The sequence below is a fragment of the Octopus bimaculoides genome, chromosome 7 (assembly GCF_046866305.1).
Source record: "Octopus bimaculoides isolate indiv1 chromosome 7, ASM4686630v1, whole genome shotgun sequence".
NCBI classification, from domain to species: domain Eukaryota; kingdom Metazoa; phylum Mollusca; class Cephalopoda; order Octopoda; family Octopodidae; genus Octopus; species Octopus bimaculoides.
The window spans coordinates 91,860,900-91,881,781 of NC_142934.1; the positions used below are offsets into that span (position 1 = coordinate 91,860,900).

Below are 20,882 nucleotides of genomic sequence, written 5' to 3' on the forward strand. Positions count from 1 at the left end.
GTGTGTGTGCATGCATGCGCGCGTTCCCTCCCCCACCTCCATCACTTGATAACAGGTGTTGGTGTGTTTCCATCTCTGTAACTTAACAGTTTGGTAACAGAGACTGATAGAATAAGTACCAGGCTTGTATAGAAAAAAAAAAGTGCAGGGATCGATTCATTCAATTAAAAATTCTTTGAGGCAGTGCCCCAGCATGGCCAGTCTAAAGACCGAAAGAAATAAAAGCAAGTGCAATGCGTAACAGCCACTTGTTGATGGGTAGGATGGAGATGTAAATTTATCCAACCTATTTCCACAGAAGAAAAACAACTGATAAACCAAAAGCATTGGCATTGAGGAATTACTGGAAACAGTTCTTAGATTATGTCTATTACCACACCCACCCCCATCCCACCACTCAGCTTTCAGTCTCCATGTGTTAAACTGAAATTGAGGCTGACAAAAACTGTGAAGAAGCTCATTGGATAAACAGTAAGTGTAATTCAGAGCTCCAGTCTGATGACACATTGTGTGGAGCTGTTCTAGTCTTGGAATTAAGTTAAAGACATACACACATGTCTGTGGAATACTCAACCACTTACACAGTAATTTAACAAATAGTTAGTGTTCAGCAGATTGAACATCAGTTCATTGTTGAAACCAATCGAGGATCCTTTATCATGTAAGTATCTAGCCACACACACACATGCATATATTGTTGAGGATCCTACACATATCATTGTCTAAATTTTTTTTTTTTCCTGTCTATTTCTCCGTATGCATACTCACATATCATGCCATTGGTGTATGCAATCCATCTTAAACTACAACCATACATGTATGTCCTCATATTGTCAATATGCTGATGCAATCCCACCTCACCTCTCCCTTCTTTTTCCTATCGTTTTAGTTCTTTTCTTCCTCATACTGCCCCCCCCCTCTCTCTCATTTATTCTGTCTTCAACCTGAAGGTTTGTTCAATTTTTATTGGTTAACAATTTAATTTCTCAACGAAAATTATTTATTACTAAAACTATTAGTTCTTCAATTTGATTTCAGTATTTCTTACCGCTAGGTTTGTTTTCTGTAAAATTCTTATCCAAGATTACCCAGCTAATTCTTCTATTTATGATATCAATAATTCTCTTCTTTAATGCCTTTTCACGTCAATTGTAGAAGAAAGAATTTATGTATTTCTCTAAAACTTATTTTTTTAATATGCATGAAAAGAATGTATATATATTATCAGGAAATTCTTGAAGACCATTTCTCTATTCTATAGAAGAACTACTGTTTTCTTGTAATATTGTCACTAAAATATTTCCAGAACTTGGAAAGGAATCAACAGATAATGATGGAGGCATCTCATTTTATTTATACATTTATTATTAGAAAAGATGTCAAGAAATTGTGAAATGACCCTCAAATTGAACCAAAATGAAACGCTATTATCACTGACCAACTGAAATTATCTTGAAAATCTTTTTCTGCTAATTCTAAAAGGAATTATTATTATTCAACAACCAAAGTTTTATTACCTCCTCATCCACCACCACCACAACCTCCTCTTTATCATGCATACAAGCAACATCTAAAATACAATTTGTTGTTTTTCTTTCTTTTTATTATTGCGTTTAATTAACCACACCCCTATTTACTTTATACAGAAAAAAGTTTATATAATTAATTGGTGGAAAAAAATAAATTATACATAAAAACAACCTAAAAATACATGCAGATTTGTTTTGAAAGATCTAATATTCACATGGAGTAAATAAAAGATTAGGGTTTTTATTTAAAACAAAAGTAAAATTGTGGCCATAGTCACTCAACAAAGCAGTCATTGTTGATTTAAAAAAATTCAAATTTAAAAAAAAGGCAAAGTAATAATGATGATTATGATGATGATAATGATGATGATGATGATGATGATGAACACACTTCTGAATACTTGACATATTGGCAATATTCTGTCTATGCTTTCACTAAAGGACTAAAATATTGATGGTGGAAATTTGATAGTCCTCCTCACATAAAGGGCCGTGTTCAGACAATATGTCCATCATATCCACAACAAGGGAGAATGGCTTAAATTTCAACTGTTAAAAAAAAAAAAATAAAATAAAAAAAAAATCATGCTTGTCCAAATCTTTTGAAAAAAGATTGGGTTAAATCTTTTAGCAAGAAGGATTAATAACAAATCAGATAAAACTGGTCAGTTGAATGCATTTCAAAGAGGGTTATCATATATTTTTTTTTGTTTGTTTGTTTAGTTTTCTGAAATGAAAAATAAAAAAATAATAGACATATTTAGATATAAAAAGAATTTCTTTTAAAGACGTTTTATACAAGACAAGACAAGCGGATTAAATACACAAATTTTATAAAACCGAACCAGCAGAAGGCAGGGATGTGTTTGTTGTTCTTTCAAGTCAGTATTCAGCCTTTTTTTTTTTTTTTTCCAACTGCAGCTGTAACTGTTAAAAATGCTCAGAGATAGGAATAATAGACAAGGACCCAAGTGTTGATGGTTTCGGTATTCATATTTAACATTTTTCATATTTTTCCTTTTTTTTTTTACCTTGTGTCGATTCTGCTTTTATATAATTAGAGGCAATGCTACCTGTATTTCACTATCACAACCCACCTATCCATTCAAAGGGATTTGAATTAGTAAAATCTGCTTACTGCAGCTAACATTTAGCTGCACCATTATTTTAGTTTGTTTTTTTGGGGGGGGAGGGGTTTCTTTTTTTCCTTTTGATCTTCTCAAGTTGACCCACCTTAGTGCAATCTTTTTCAAGAGAGTTCAGTAACATTCAGTTTTCCAGCTTTAATTATAGACAAAACTTGTATTATTTCCAACCATCGACCCTATAGAGAATAAAAATAAATACGTAAAAAAAAAAAAAAAAGGAAAATGGAAAAGAATTCTCTTTGAATAAATTTCGTTAGCAGAAAAACTAGGTAAATCTTTAGAAGAGAATTAAATGCCTCCACCTGCGTAGCTAAAGATGATTGAACAGTAACTGATTAGCAAGCATTAGTTCCTTTGTTTTTTTCACTTGAAATCTTTGTAGCAAGCTTATACAGCAATATGGTAAGTAAAAAAAACTTCATTAATAAAACTATTACATCACATAAATGCAGAACCTGCAATTAGCAGTCGTTAGAACAAAATATTAGTGAAATATTTAGGAAAGAGAAATTATCAATGTTTCTCATTTTATAGGATGCACATTTTTTAAATTTATTTATTTATTTATATATATATATATATATATATATATATATACACACACACACACATATATATATATATATATATATATATATATATATATATATATATATATATTTTTTTTTTTTTACTTTTCGCCACCCACTTTATCAGTTTTGAACAAAGTCATTAAATCCTAAATAGTATTTAATCCAATGAAAAAAAAAAAAAGAAATGTATCAAGTGGACAAAATGTGCACATCAAAAATAGCAAATACAAACTTTACACCGATTATACACAAAGTTTGGTTTCGGAATTAGTCCATAAACTTCAAAAAGTTTTCTTTAGAAATAAATAAAGGAATAAATACTATAAAAACGTTTTCCAAGTAGTCTTTAGAACAAATTGAATCAACAGTTGCTTTGGCAATTTTAGGATGGAATTAGATTTCTTTGTATAGCAATATCTGATTTGATAAATGAAGAAATATATTTTCATGGAGAAATGGGATTTTTATTCTAGCACAGATAAATTGTATGAAAATATATATGTTGTACCTACTTTGACTTGATAAGAGAAGAAAATAACAGATTTTATACTGAATAGAAATATAGCATTCATAAATACATCAAAGTTCTGACATGGCTTGATAGAATAGTTTTATATTACACATAATATGACAAACATGTAGCATGTGTAAGTCTTCATTTACATGGTTATGGAAATCTAGAACCAGAGTCTCTAAGACAGTCTGACACTGAAGTTGAAATTTAAGAAAAAAAAATTGAAATGTAGAGAGAAGAGAACATGCTTTTAAAGTCTGTTTGGATAATTAACACACTAATCAAGTTAGTTTCTTTAGTTGAATTATTAATTCACTATTCTTTGTAATTAGGAACTGGGTGGAATAATAAGTAAGAAAGACTCTCAAAAAGCCCAAAGCCAACTTGAGAAATCTCAACAAAGAAATAACTAAGTTTGTTTTACAGACATGGAATATTTGATTGAGAATCCTTTGGAATTACCATCTCTCTGTAATTAGAGTGAAGTGCTACACTATCCACTGAAACTAAACTGTGAGCTACTGACTCAGTTTTCACCTAAAGAGGATGAAGTGATAATCCACGTTGCAAAGTACATTGATCCTCCCTATACATTCATTGTCAGCCATAAGGTCCTACAAGAGTATGGCAGGAATTCAAGAATTCACTATTGCTGCTATATCTTTGAAGACCCTCAACCAAATGTCTTTCTTACTAAGTCTCTCTCTCTCTCACTCTCTCTCCCCACAACTCTCTATTTAGGTGTTAGAAACTGATGTAAACATCATAAAGGTTTAAGTCATCAATCTACCTTAAATTTTTTAAAATGCTTAAATTAAATAAATTGGATAAAAGAACTGTTTTTCATGAAATAAATCATTGTATGAAGAATACAGCTGTAAAACTGAAGAGCTCAATAAAATCAAAATATAGAAATAGAGTAGAAATCAAATTTATATAGACAGCAGCTCATATATCCGTTAACAGATGAAGTTAACTTCATAAAACTTTTTGCTTGTCAACAAAACAAAACCTCTCCAAGCAGAAAACAAAATTACCCATAAGGAAAAGAAAATCAGGTTTGTTTCTTGCTTTCTTAAAATAGCAACTCAATAATTATTTGTGAATAAATTCATAAAACAGATATTCTCTTCTATCAACACAACAATGACAAAATCGTAATACTAACTAGCAATATAATGCCAATTGTGAAGAGGAATTTAACTGTGATTCATCTAAAATATGTGAAGAGGATTGGAGAGTCAAGAATCAAGAAGATTTTATTAATTTTTTGTTGTCTGGATAAACCAGAAATATAAACACAGGACAAAAGTTCAATAAATTCTTAACCAATAAAATTTACCTGAAAAGCTAAGTGAGATATATTAGTGTATGAAGGGAAGAGATATTTAACATTTTAGACAAAAAGGCAAAAAAAAAAGAAAAAAAGGCCTTGTCCACAAAATTAGATATTTCTTCAAATAGGACGTTAACATTCTGTTATTCAGAATTTTTCCTTGTTGACACAAACACACCACCTGTAGTCTCCTTGAATTCCGACAATTCTGTCTAAAAGGTTATAGACTGTAATTCAATAATAATATAGAGGAACATACACACACATACAAACATTTAAATAGCACTGTTTTACAGTGTCTATGTGCTAAACTGAAATTGAGGCTGACAAAAACTGTTAAGAAGCTCGTTGGATGAACAGTAAGTGTAATCTAGAGCTCCAGTCTGATGACACATTGTGTTAAAGACATACACACATGTCTGTGGAATACTCAACCACTTACACAGTAATTTAACAAATAGTTAGTGTTCAGCAGATTGAACATCAGTTCATTGTTGAAACCAATCGAGGATCCATCATCATGTTTACATAGAATGTCGAGTTTTGAGGTATCATGAGGCACTGTGTTTTTGTGCTTGTATGAGGTTCAGCTTGTTCAATTGTGTGTCCCCATGATTGGCCGGGACTGCAGCTATGATTAAAACCAGTCACAAGACCCACAGTAATCTAGCAAGCAGATAACAAAAGGACAAATCACATCTACAAGTGACGTTAATTTCTACCAATTCCAACCAATTATAAAAATAATTTTTGAAAGACTACGACAAAAAGGAAACTCATTCTGCACCAGAATAATACAGCAAAATACTTAGAAATATCTTCAAACTACTATTGGTTTTAATTTTTAAACTTTCTTCAAGCAAAGAGATATTCTATCACCTGTCAGTGACATCATGATTTCTCTAGCTGCCAATGTTTAGACATCCATCATCATCATCATCATCTACTCCTAAAATGGCTGCAGTCAACACAAACCTTCTCAAGGAGTGAAATATTTAGAATGAAATATCCATGTAAAAACTTCCATTAGTGTCTGTTGTCTGCTGGGCAGAAATACACTCAGTTGAAAGCAGTTATCTGCCTGTTATTTGATATTAAATCAATTGCACAATATATTTGCCATATGACAACTGTTGAAACAAAATGAATTGTGATTAAAAAAAAAAAGAAAAGAAAGAAGTCACAGGTCATAAGAAATGTCACATGGATAAAATATTAAATTCTTTAAATTTTAATGACGATTCATTTAAGAGAAAACTCAAATCCAAGAAAGTAAAAAAAAAAAATTACATTTTTTTTTACCTTTTTTTCATTTTTAGTAGGTTCAAAATTGTTTTATTTAATGTTGTTAAGTCTTTTAATCAGAGTTTCAAATAATTACAAGTTGTATAATGAGAGGAGATAAGCATTGAAATAAAAAATAAAATAATATAAAAACAAACAAAAATAATCAGTGTAGAAGAGATAAGAGTCTTCAATTGAAATGAAGAGAGCAGGAAAGCAACTTTCAGATGAAGCACTTACAGCAGCAGAAATGAAGTAAAATGAAAATTCTTCATTCACTGTTTAAGCAGTTTTAAAGATTTCAGAATGATTTATTCTGGTAGAATTGGATTTTTAAACATTACAAAAAAAAAAAAAGAAAAAAAAAAAAATTGTGAGGGCTAAAGTTTAGATAAAAAGTATAAATAAACAAAAAAAAAATGATAAAAGACATCCAGAGAGAGAGAGAAAGAAAAGAGATAAAAAAAAAATATCAACCTACAAAGGCCATTGTATGTAGGTGTGAAGTTTACAGATAAATAATTTGAACCAACAATCAGTGCCTTTGAAAAGACAATTTTGGTTGAGAAATTAAATTGTTGACCAATAAGAAGAGAACAAATCTTCAGGTTGAAGACAGAATGAGAGAGAGAGAGAGAGAGAGAGAGAGGGAAGAGCAGTGAGGAAGGAAAGAACTAAAATGATAGAAAAAAAATAAACAAAAGGGAGAGGTGAGGTGGGATTGCATCAGCATATTGACAATATGTGGACATACATGTATGGTTGTAGTTTAAGATGGATTGCATACACCAATTGCATGATATGTGAGTATGCATACTGCGAAGAGACAGGGGAAAAAAAAAACATTGAGACAATGATATGTGTAGGATCCTCAACAATATATGCATGTGTGTGTGTGTGTATGGCTAGATACTTACATATACATACACACACACACACACACACATACATAAATACACATGCATACATATACACATAAGATGACTACAAGACAATTTCGAGTGATGCCATTGCCTGAGGTGGCTTTTCAGTCTTGTTAGGAATCAACACACTTTCGCACAAAAATGGCAATAGGCACCTCCTGCAGCAAGAGTGTTGAGAGAGCTTACCACCCACACTGACATCTACCTTTGTTCCATCATGGAATCTTTCATTGAGTGTTTGCCTTTTTTTTGGCTACAGTCAGCCATCGTATGCAACAAATAAGAGATGTTAAAAACCAAGCCATGTCTGGATATGTAGCATTTTAAAGTAAGGAAAGGCCTTGCACAGAGCCAATCCTATTCTCTAAACAATGTATGCATTCACCCCTGCTTTGCAAAATCAACTAGTCTACATCATTGGATGCAAACAAAGTCACAGATGCTGCATTATACAAGGTATACATATACAAACATATACACACAGTCACGCACACACACACATACATACATACACAACATATACACAAATATATACAAGCACATTCATAGGCAAATCTTAATATATATATATATATATATATATATATATATATATATATATATATATATATATACAAACACACATAAACATACATAGAGACATATACACATAGGTACAAACATATATGCACATACATGATATGCATACAAACATATATACATGTATTAGTGCATGCAAATGTGTGAGTGTATGTATACATACGTATATATATATATATATATATATATATATATATATATATACATACCATATTTTTAACATGTATAAGGAACCCTTTTTTTGTCAAAAATTAGGTTAAAAAATATGCGAGTTTCTTATACATGGATAGCATTATAATCCCTTACAAAACCATTTTTTCAAATTTTAAACCCCCAAAATTAGAGGGTTCTTTATACATGACGGTTCCTTATACATGTTAATATACGGTATATACACACACATGCATTATATACATGTAAATATATATATTAAACTGTATGTATGTATCATCATCATCAACATTTAACATCTGTTTCTCTATGCTGGCTTGGGCTTGATTATGTATATACATACAAACATGTATATATATATATATATATATATATATATATATATATATATATATATACACATACGCATATGCAAATATGTGTGTGTGCATATAAATATCTAATCTATAATCATTAGTCAGACAAAATATATTTTGTTTCACCTATAGTTCTTCGGGACATTTTGTTGGACTAACATTATGGATTAAATGTTTATTCTTTCTCAGACTTATCCTTCAGTTCTTTATTCTAGATGGCCCAGCATACATACATATTTGTGTGTGTGTGCGTGTGTGTGTACCTGTATAAATACAAACATATGTGTACATACACCTATAGATTTATACATACATACATACATACACACACATATACATATATATATGCAGACACACACACATACATGAGTGTGTGGGTGTGTATATATAATACACACACACACACAGTCATTTATATATACATATATATATATGTGTGTGTGTGTACACACATTGATATTTATATCAATACAAATATATTTATGTATATATATACACATATATAGTTATGTTTGTATGTATGTACACACATATATAGATACATATCCACACACACATATATATATATATATATATTTGTATTTGTGTGTGTGTTTGTGTGTATATAAATAAATCTCTAGCCAAACTGTTAGTCGAGAAAATATTCAAAATCGTTGCCAATGCATTTTATGCATAAAAAAAGAAAATAATAATAATAATAATAATAATAATAATAATAATAATAATAAACTTCGACAAGGCAACAGGAGCCTCCTCATTTTTTTGGGTGTTTTTGTTTGCTTTGTTTATTTCATTTGTTCTATTTTTTTGTTATTTTTTGTTAATTTTTTTTTGTTTCATTTTAAACAATGTCTGCTTTGCTGGTCTATTTAAGTAGGGAACTGAGCAGATCCGATGATCCATCTTGTCACGGAATTCCAGAAAAAGATGAGTGAGTTTTGATGATGAAAACAAAGAATGAATATTACAGAAGCTGACATTTGGTTCTTGGTTTCCTAGGAGGTTGTGGTTGCAAAACTGCTCTGACTGCTTCTTCAAACACCTGCAAAAAATGAAAACAATGTTTGTCACTGATTTTAATAATTTTCCTTTGAGACACAGCCCCAAGGCCACTAATTATGCTGGTGAGAAAACAGTCAACCATATTAATGGTGCTTGGCACTGGTGCCAAATAAAAAGCACCCAGAATACTTTGTAAAGTGGTTGGCAATAGGGAGGGCGTCCAGCTGTAGAAATCAAGCCAAATCGGATTGGAACTTGGTGTGGCTCCTGTCAAACCATCCAACCCATACCAGCATGGAAAATTGATGACAAATGATGACAATTAGGATTATGATGATGGTCAGTACTTGAATGGTGTTTGTTTGGATAAAAGGCCAAGTTGACTTCAGCCTCCAGTGCCAGAACTAAATATTGCTCCCCATATAATCTTACGATTGCCATACCCATCCAGTTCTACTCACCTGGGACATCTCATCTATCCATTGCTCCTATTCATTCTTTCTCTTCCCTACTGTGAGTAATCATGCAGCCCTTCTACAAGAACCAGTTCTGCCCTATCACTTTCTCTCATGCTTTAAGCCCTCATCTCCTAACATAAAGCTAACCCCCAGCCCCCACTGGGTTTATGATCTTGGGAACTGCATGGTGGTATGAAAAACAAAATGGAGGCAGGTTTGCTACAGCTGGATGCTTTTCCTGTTGCCAATCTGCACCATTTTGCAAGCAAGGTAATATTTCATGAAAAATTGGAAATAAACAACCTCATTTGTATGATAACGATTCTCATTTACACCCACTTTGTGATGTTTAGACATGGTACACACACACAAATATGATGGGCTTCTTTCAGTTTCCATCTACCAAATCCACTCACAATGCATTGATTGGCTCAGAGCAATAGTAGAAGACACTTGTCCAAGGCACTACACAGTGGGATTGAACTCAAGACCACATGCTTGGGAAGTAAGCTTCTTAATCACACAATTACTTCTTCCCTGAGTAGAAATATTTGATTCTCAATGTCGTCTCCAACATGTCAGATCAGACGGAGAAAGACTGAGGTCTGTTCTAAAGAGAAATCTCCACTACATCACACTAGAGCCAAGTACTGGCATTCATAGAAATCGCTGGAAACTCAAAGAAAGTTATTCCTTATACTATAGTTTACTCTCCACTTCAGCCATGTGACTTTTTGTTCAGCCAGCTTCACATTACTGGTTTGCTTCACAGATTCATGCGTTGGCTGATGGTTGATACCAACATATTCGTAACCTAAGTTTCGATATCTTGCATACAATAAGCAACATGCGAAAACAGTTGCAGAGGAGACAAACGTCAGGTCATTGTGTATCACAGACAAGATGACACAGGAATGAAAAGAATGGCAAACCTGACACAACCAAAGCTAGAATAGCGAAATGGAGGCTAAAAATAGACGAAAAAAAAAACAACACTGATAACAGTGGAAAACAGAGTGAGTATAGATAGAAACATTAACCGTTTCATGTAATTCAATTAATTTTAAAATAGTCACGAGTTTTGAACAACCAAAATAAGCAATGTATGTCATTGGCAGCAAGACACCTGTACCTGTCCCTCTATCACATTTTAACTATCAACACCTGGCATAAAGTCACTTCCATCAATACTACTCCACCCCTTTCAGCTGAGGGCTCTTGTCTTGCAAGTTACTTGGTGACCTCACTAGTGTTGGTGCTACATGAAAAGCACCTGGTATACTGTGTTAAGTGGTTGGTGCCAAGAAGGGGGCATACAGCTGTGGAAAACCCAGCCAAAGTAGATATTAGAACTTGGTGCAGCAGTCCTCTTGCTTACCAGGATGGAAAATAGTCATGAAATGATGGAAGATGATAGAATTGATGAAGAAGTATTTGGAACTTAAGTTGTGATGGAAAACTTCAATTGATACATAACAGGGTTTGACAAACAAACATCTCTTTAGTATTTAACCCAACAACCAGCCTCTTATATTCACCTCAAATCCCAAAACCATTTCTTATTTTTCCTCATTTGCAACAACAATAACAACTCAAATGTCATAATTTTCAACTTGTTTCAATGTTTTGTCTAAAAATTTATAGGAAAATAAAAATAACATAACCATGTGTCCTTAAAGTTTTGTCATTGCCCCATGGAATATTTTTTGTTCATCATCAAAACAGGTGTAGTGAGGCACAAGAAGCCAGCGCCATTTTGAACAAGATCTCACTGGTAGCCATTGTCATGTGCAAAGACAAGAACGAAATCTCGCCTGCAACCATTTGCCATGAGCGAGACGACAATGAGACTCTCGCCGGCAACCAATATTTAAGCAAGAGAACAATGGCATTCTCTCTCTCACTCTTCTCGAACATGGAAAGCGGACGTTAAATGATGATGATGATGATGATGATGATGATGTTTAAAGTAATTTTGTTGCTGTTGTTGTTAATGAGGGAAAGTAAAAATGGTTTTGGCTTTGAGGATAGAATAAGGTGAGGACCGTTCAGTTGAAAACTTGATTTTTTTTTTCTTTAAATGGTATCAGCACAAGTGGAAGTGGTTCACTGTGTTTATGTTGTGGAAGATGAGAGATGATGGAGAGGAAGAGAGAAAAGGGTTTACAGGGAGGAAGAGTAGGAGGAGAGATAAGTGGAGAGAGAGAAAAAGAATGTAGAAAAAAAAAACTGGTAGAGGAACAGAAAGAATGAGAGAGAGAGAGAGAGAGAGAGAGAGAGAGAGAGAGAGAGAGAGAGAGAGAGAGAACGAGAGAGGGAGAGAACGAGAGAGGGAGAGAACGAGAGGGGGAGAGAACGAGAGGGGGAGAGAACGAGAGGGGGAGAGAACGAGAGGGGGAGAGAACGAGAGGGGGAGAGAACGAGAGGGGGAGAGAACGAGAGGGGGAGAGAACGAGAGGGGGAGAGAACGAGAGGGGGAGAGAACGAGAGGGGGAGAGAACGAGAGGGGGAGAGAACGAGAGGGGGAGAGAACGAGAGGGGGAGAGAACGAGAGGGGGAGAGAACGAGAGGGGGAGAGAACGAGAGGGGGAGAGAACGAGAGGGGGAGAGAACGAGAGGGGGAGAGAACGAGAGGGGGAGAGAACGAGAGGGGGAGAGAACGAGAGGGGGAGAGAACGAGAGGGGGAGAGAGAGAAAGAGAGAGAGAAAGAAAGAAAGGGAGAGAAAGAGAGAAAAGAAAGAGAGCAAGAGGAAGAGAGAGAGAGAGAGAGAGACTGCAGATGAGGAGAGGGATTAAGAGAGACAAAGAAGAAGATGAAAGAGGACACAGAAAATGCAGAGACTAGCAAAAGTGAAATGTTTTTCTCTTTATTTAAAAGGGACTCCAAAAGTGACTAACCTGCTTGAGTCCCCTCTGCGTAAGTGCTGAACACTCCATGTATTTCACAGCCCGGACCTTGTTAGCCATCTTGATTCCCTGTTCCCTTTTAATCGGAGATAAACCCTGTGAAGCTAGAGTCCCTATTGCTTCTTTATTCTCCCGTAAATCTATTTTTGTACCTACAAAAAGAAATAAAAGAAATAAAATTATAAACTCTACATTTTACCATTTCATGCTCCAAAAACAAAAAAAAAAAAGCACCAATTATGACAATGATTTCAAAGAAAAGCGCAATATTACAAATATTTGGGGAAAAGAAGAAGAGGAGTGACAGGAAGGACAATTGACTAAAACATTATATCCTTTTACTCGCCATGGTAAATCAACTTATTGAATTCTTCAAGGAACTCTCACTCTCTGATGGATTCATCTATATTGCTAATCTATAGATCACCTTCTTCAGATTCTGAATGTTTACAGTTCTATATCTACCACCTCTCTGTCTTACAAACCCCTGCTACAACAGCCTCAGCTCTACTGGACCAACTAGATACATGTCTCCCTTACCTGGCTCCACCCAACAACACTTGTCTTTCCTCTTTCTGTCCCTTCTGCCATGCCTGCCCACAGCACAATTCCATCCTCAATACATCCCTCCCCCCAACCCTTTTTTACTAAAACTGTAGCTCACTGGAATTCTCTGCCAATGTTTTTCTTACAAATATTAACCAACAAACATTCACAATGAGCACCAATCACGCCAACCTCACTTGTCTGGGAATGTCTTCTAAAGTTCTGAGCATTGATATTCCTCCTGAAGCTAAACAGCGTCAATTCAATTGACCAGATATGGATTCAGAATACAGGTCGGTTCTTACAAACCATTCTTAACAATGGCATAAGGTTGCACATTTCAGTGAAGGTGGGAGGGTAGTATATTCATATTTAAATATTTCTTTTGATTTTAGCAAAAAATCCTGGGAAGATGACAGGCAAAGTTTCCACTACAGGATTCCCCTTAAGTAATATCCTAGCTTTCATACCATTAGATTGTTAAGAGAAGCAACTTTCAAGTAAAAGAAAGTTTTTCTTTTAAATATTATTTATTTTCAAACATGAAAAAATATATGGCATTTTTATCTTTTACTTGTTTCAATCATTACACTGCAGCCATGCTGGGGCAACGCCTTAGAGAATTTTTAGTCGAATGAAGCAATCTCAGTATTTACGTTTTTAAAAGCCAAGTATTTATTCTATCAGTCTCTTTTGCCAAACCGCTAAGTTAGAGACATAAACAGACACAATGACACACACACACCTAATATATACAATGGGCTTCTTTCAGTTTTTGTCTACCAAATTCACTCACAAGGCTTTGGTTAGCCCAAGGCTATAGTAGAAAACACTTGCCCACAGTATCATGCAGTGGGATTGAACCTAGAGCCATGTAGTTAGGAAGCAGATGTCTTACCACATAGCCATGTCTCTACAGTAGATGGAGAAAGTTCAAGAACAGACAAGTAAGGAAAGACATATTCGTTTCCATTTTTGTATTTAAACTATTTATTAAGGCATGGGGTGTAAGTGGTGATGGTGTTGCACTCACAACTGCAAGATCAAGGTTCCTGCACCAAGTAGCGTGTCGTGTTCTTGAGCAAGACATTCCATTTCACATTGCTTCAGTTCACTCAGCTGTAGAAACGGGTCACCCTGCAAGGGACCAGTATCCTGTTCAAGGGGAACATTGTGATCTGAGTCACTTATAATGCCAAGGAAATCAAGTGACCAACCCTATGAGTCCAAGAATTGATGAGGATAAAATCATTGTTTTATCCACTGAATTGGGTTGGACAGAACTACAATGGTGTCAATGATGATGAAATGACAACTCTGCATCACAGTTGTGTTTTTGTATTAGTTTTCTTACAACTTAAGAAAAGTCGACAAATTAATGGTAAATATTTTGGAAGAATGAAAAACCAAGAACACAGTGAGCTTCCATATCTTAGAAAGCAGCAAGGACTATGTTTTATAGCAAGATTCCAACATATTTTCAGCTAACGTGAAGATGTGTTTGAAATATTTATCTAATTTTAGCTCTGAACCAGAAATAGATGACAGATGGCCAGAGTTTGATGTCATGCATCTTGCTCCAGTCTCTGTTCATTGCTATTTTTGATAGTTTAGCCTTTAGTTTTCAAATAAATTGCTAGTTTTAGAATCATCATGAAAAGCTCCAGCAAGCCACGCTCAGCCTTGCTTGCGTAAAGCTGAGTACAATACTGAGGTGTTGGTACTTGGTTAAATTACCTCTGTTGTTAGTTGAGCCTCAATTTATATTGCTATGTTAACCATTGGTACAGGCATGGCTGTGTAGTTAAGAAGGTTGATTAGCAAATGCATTCAATATCACTGTGCAGTACGTTGAGCAAATGGCTTCTACTATGGCCTTGGGACAATCAATGCCTTGTGAATGAATTTAGTACACAGAAATCATGAGGAAGCCTGTTGACAATCAGTGTTGGTTTGTTTATGTCCTGGTAACTTAGAAATTTGACAAAAGAGAATGGTAGAATAAGAACCAGACATAAAAATAATGGGGTTGATTTGTTTGACTTAAGCTCTTGAAAGCAGTGCCCCAGCTTGGCCACAGTCCAATGACTCAAACAAGTAAAAGATTAAATCACCATTCTAGTTTTTTCTTATCATTGGATATCCATTTTTTTTTAATGATGTCAGAATTAAAATCGGTAACAGTTTTTCAAACAAAAGAGAGACGAAACTAGTGGAGGTCCTTGGCAAAGTTTGAATCTATAAAAGCATCAAAGAAAGAACAATTGGGATTCTTTTGGATTAACAGGTTTGGAAAATATTCAAAGACATCTAATCTAACCAAACAAGAGACTTTCATTGGTTCAAATATATGGATAGCAAAGACTTGTGAGCAGCAGAGACTTATAGGTAATAAAGGCTATCAGAATCCCTACAGTTCTTTAATTTATTAACATTGAGATTATTTCAACCACAATTTATTGATATAGAAGGAAGAACCAACCAGTTCTCCAGAGATAATTTTGAACCAGTGGCAGAGGTTGCTACATAATTGTTTGACTTACTAGAAATAGCAACCAATATCTCCTCAAATCATACTCTGCCCATTTTAAGGACATTTAAGATAATGGTCCTGGGTATAAGGTATGAAATAAAGCCAGAATAATCCTGAATGAAATATCTTTGATCATATGGCTGTATATTTAGATCTCACCCAGTGTTAAATAACAATGGAATCAATTTAACCAGAATATTGGGAGACAAATATTGCACTCACCCAATTCTTGTTAATAAACTATGTCACTGTTGAGTATTTGAAAGTGAACACAGAGTGAACTGCAGTTACATAAAGAAAGTCTACCTTGGTTCCACAACCAGCTAAGAACATTAGGCTGGCGAATGAGAAAACTGCAGATATTGAATTTTATAGCTAAGTCCAAGTGGGAAAATAACAAAGAAAATTAACTTCTGAAGTTGGAAAAATTAAATTTCACAGTGACAACAATTGTAAATGCTAAACAATTTCACAAAGAAAAAAAAAATTTAATGATTTGAGCTTCAATGAAACATTTTAGAATATTTAGTTATCATTCTTCCAATATTTATTTCTGTCTGTCATAAGAATCTCTTCAGAGACATTATGCTGATGAAATAAGACAAGCTTCTATCTACAGCTATACTCAAACTATTCTGCAAACAGTTTAGTTGAGTCATGTGATACAAAGTTTACTTACCAACCAATATGATTGGTGCATCTGGACAATGGTGTTTAATCTCTGGGTGCCATTTAGTTAGAACATTTTCATGTGAAGACGGGCTAACAACACTGAAGCATATCAAAAATACATCAGTCTGGAAAAAAAAAAAAAATAAAGAGGATATTCATGCTTTTACTCTCATTGGGTGGAAATATCATTTTTAATATTATCATATGAAAATATATACAGACAAAATTACAAGTTGACAATTTAAATTGTTTACTTGTATGCATACAGATGTTTTTAGATATAATAGTAAAATGGTATATTTGGTTTTTGCATTTGGTTTGTAAGATTCTTGATGTGAACTTATATCAAAATATATTCAGTTGTATCTTGGGTGGGTCATTCTACCAATAATAAACACACACACACTGGTTCTGTTTTACTACTTTATTTTTATGTCAATTGGTTAATTGTGTAACCAACTAACTAATCGATTGTTTACCTAATCATTTTGTTGATCAATCAATCAATCAGTTATGTTTGTCCAAGTCCTTTCATTACCATCCACAACCTCTTCAATGAGGCCCTCTCTACTCCAGGCCAGCTTCAGGTCTGTATGTCTTAGTTTTGTTCTTAGCTTATATATAGCTAAATGGATGTGAGTGGAAATGTGAGAGGGGAAGGAGAAAGAGATAATGTGCATATATATGTGTGCAAGTGCACAATGGTATGTGTGTGTGTGTGTGTGTGCGTGCGTGCGTATGCACACATTTATGTATGGTATAGGATTTGTGAATGGAGTCAATGATAAAACATTCATTTCTTCATATTTTTATTATTCGCATGATGACCCTCCCAAGAACTGGTATAGATTTGTCTTCTAAGAACATTAAATAAAACTAATCCAAGGTAACCTATATGCATTTAAAACATTTCTGAGACATTTCCTTTCTCTCATGAAGGGCTTTGCGCAAGTAGCAGAACTTTCAGCTTCCCATGGCATACAAACTTATCCAAATATTCTGAGTTTTTTTTCTATAAACAATTTCTTTTACGATCAATACAATTTTGAACAAATCGCTATTCTCCAACTTTGTAAACTTGTGTCACTTAGCCATTTTGTTGGTGACATCATTAAAGGTTTTGCTTCCATATTGAATGAGAAAACACTATTTTCACCATAACCTTTATGTCTCTTCTTCAGATATGCAGTGCTTCATTTTCTAATAACAATGAGATTACACTTTCCATGGTACCTCCCTATCCACTCCAAAGTGGACTAACCCATTAAAATTCAAATATCTTTACAAAGGCTATAGTATCATGCTAAAACAGAGAGATAATCCAAGCTCATTAATGACCCATCAGTAAGTGGATGGTACTATATCAATGTGACCAGTCACATCACATTTCAGCTTTGTAAACAGAGGCAAATAGTCATTAAAAGGTACACACATGCCTAACCCACACACACGTATGCATGAGGTGCATTGTCTAGCTCACACACACACACACACACACACATACACACACACACACACACACATACAAATTAAAAAGCACATGTTTGTTTTATGTGTGTGTGTGTCTGCATACACGTGTCTGCATAATTACAATGCATTACAAGATTTTAACTTGTGACAAGTGAATTTTGAAGCCCATACATTATAATTAAAGCAGTTTGATAGTTTTATGGCTGCAGTCGCACATTTCCATTGCCAGCAGACTCAATTACTTTAATTACAACAAACAATGCCTTTAGCTGAACATTATTCAACAAAAGGTGCTTTGTTCCATTGAATGAAGGATATTAGGACAGGCACCACCGAGTGTAGATAAAAAGACAGCAACTGAGAATCTAAATGGTTTGTTTCTGATAATATGTGGTCAGGAGTTCAAGCTTTGGCTACAACCGTTGTATTCAATGTTGATCTCCAAGCATCTGCTATTAGCCAAATTGGTTCAGTCTGTGTTAGTGAAGAATAAATAGGTGCCATTGTTATGCCGCTGACCACTGCTATAATTGGCAGAAGGAAGAACAAGATACTACAACCAGAAGAAATAGAATGGAAATAGTAAAAATCCTATTCATGGTACCTTGAAAGAATACACCAAAAAACCCCATCACCACAAATACTATCACCATCAGCAGCAACAGACTCTTTTGCTCTCTGACTGACTCCCGTGTTGGAGGCACATAAAAAGCACCATTCGAGTGTGAGTGATGCCAGTGCTGCCTGACTGTCTCTCATGCCAGTGACACATAAAAAGCACCATTCGAGTGTGAGTGATGCCAGTGCTGCTTGACTGGCTCCCGTGCTGGTGGCACATAAAAAGCACCCACTGCACTCTCGGAGTGGTTAGAGATAGGAAGGGCATCCAGCTGTAAAAACCTTGCCAGATCAGATTGGAGCCTGGTGCAGCTTCCTGGCTCGCCAGTCCTCAGTCAAACCGTCCAACCCATGTTAGCATGGAAAGCAGATGTTAAACGATGATGACTTTTAAATAAGTTGTAATTATGCTGGTCAAGAGGGGAGAGTGGGTCACTTATTTAAATAATTCTAAAATGTTTACTATTATTTATTAACAGAATTCTGGAGAGAGGAAACAGCTGGAATATACCAACCCCAAAACATGACAGATCCTCTTTTGTTCTTCGGAAAGATTTAAATTCACAGTGCAACAGGATGCAAACCTAGGTTCTGCTAGCTCTTTGGTCACTCACTCAGATAACCCAGCCAGTTCCCTGCTCCTTCTCTTTCCCACCTCCTACTACTAATTAAGATAATTAAGGTTTCAAATTTTGGCCAGTAATATTGAATGGATGGGCAAGGAGATTATGTCAACCCCAGTACATGGCTGATACTCATTTTATCAACCCTGAAAGGATGAAAGGCAAAGCTGCCCTTAGCAGAATTTGAACTCAGAATGTCAAGAGCTGTTAGGAATGTTGATAAGCATTTTGTCCGATTTGCTAATGATTAAGGCAACCCATTGTCTCTCATTTCACCACAAAACCAGCAATTTTGAGTTAACACTATCAACCCTAGTATTTGACTGGTACCTTATTTTAATCAACCCCTGAAACAATGGAGAGCAGATGTGGTCTCAGTAGGATTTGAACTCACTAAGTAGAGAGTTAAAACAATTACAGCAAAGAATTTGGTCTGAAGCTGTATTGATTCTACCAGCAACAAAAAGAATCTTTTCTTTTCGATTAGGAACAAAAGGCAAACATCTCAAGAAGAATGCAACGAAAGAAGTTGCGTTAATCATTCTTTTCTCAAGTGCATTAAAAACATAACTGGATCAGCATTTCATCTTAAAACTGCATCATCATCATCATTACCATCATCATCAAATATCCTTCAGGTTAGTATTGACAGAATTGTTTATTGATGTAGCAGTTACACTTCAAGTCATTTACAGCTGAAATCTAGATCTTACAGGGAAATGTACCATGTTGTAAAAAGAGAAAAAAAAGCATAGCTGAGACTGCAGATATCACTCATGGGCAGCATAAACACACACACACACACACACACACACACAGATTCTCAATACACTTGGGGAAAACACACACGTGCACACACACACACAACATGCAAAAAAAGCAGTTACAGTCATACAAAAAGTATTTTACACACACAGTCTACATGCAAATAGTATCATACACAAACACACTAACAAAATGCAAAACATTTTGTACATTTATACACCCCCCCCCCAGTATTAAAGTACTACACACACACACACACAGTGTGTAAATACAAAATCTATTACACAGACAGTCAATACTATAAGTATTACACTCACACACACTGTATCATGATAGGAAACGTATTACATATACATGTAGAGAAAAATTAAAAAGGACCACACACACACACATCTCTACAGACTCCATAGTAAAAATAGTTTTGAGACTGAAGACACCCCGCACCTCCATCCATTCTACTCCAAGTGCCATGACACACCATTCCACACCTTTTTACTTCTTCCAAACTGATTCATACAGTTACAGACCATCATCACCAGTCTACTAACTCTGATGCCACCAATCCTTATTTACAATGAACTAAATATGTGTTAAACACACCTGCAGCATTGGAAAGAGTAGCAGGGAAAGGTGTGGCAACACACTCTGTGCATGTGTGTGTGTGTGTGTGTGTGTGTGTGTGTGTGGTCGGTAGATAGATGAGAGAGACATTGATGTACCGAGGAAGGAGTGTTTATTGGCAGAGAAATACAGGAAATGGCAGCCTTTTTAGAGCCATGGATTATATTATATAGTGAAGGATGTGTTGTGTGTGTGTGTGTGTCTGCACGCACATGTCTGTGTGTGTCTGTGTGTTTAACAAACTACAGAACTGG

At 34.9% G+C, this 20,882-nt stretch overlaps 1 protein-coding gene across 13 annotated transcripts in view; it reads right to left on the minus strand.

The window, feature by feature from the left end:
* Window positions 1-1,581: 1,581 nt before the first annotated feature.
* LOC106867178 (ras-related C3 botulinum toxin substrate 2) overlaps window positions 1,582-20,882 on the minus strand; it is a 227,838-nt gene continuing 208,537 nt past the window's right edge. For 7 of the 13 annotated variants that reach the window (XM_089355669.1, XM_089355668.1, XM_089355667.1 and 4 more), the window contains 4 exons: window positions 16,539-16,656; window positions 12,772-12,932; window positions 9,391-9,454; window positions 1,582-2,853 (listed from right to left, as the gene is read on the minus strand). In XM_089355669.1, the coding sequence (XP_089211795.1) occupies window positions 2,813-2,853; window positions 9,391-9,454; window positions 12,772-12,932; window positions 16,539-16,656 (384 nt within the window). In that variant the 3' untranslated portion in view covers window positions 1,582-2,812. Of the gene's footprint in view, window positions 9,455-12,771; window positions 12,933-16,538; window positions 16,657-20,882 lie in introns of all 13 variants that reach the window. The other 6 variants (XM_014911973.3, XM_089355671.1, XM_014911976.3 and 3 more) reach the window with 3 other exon arrangements.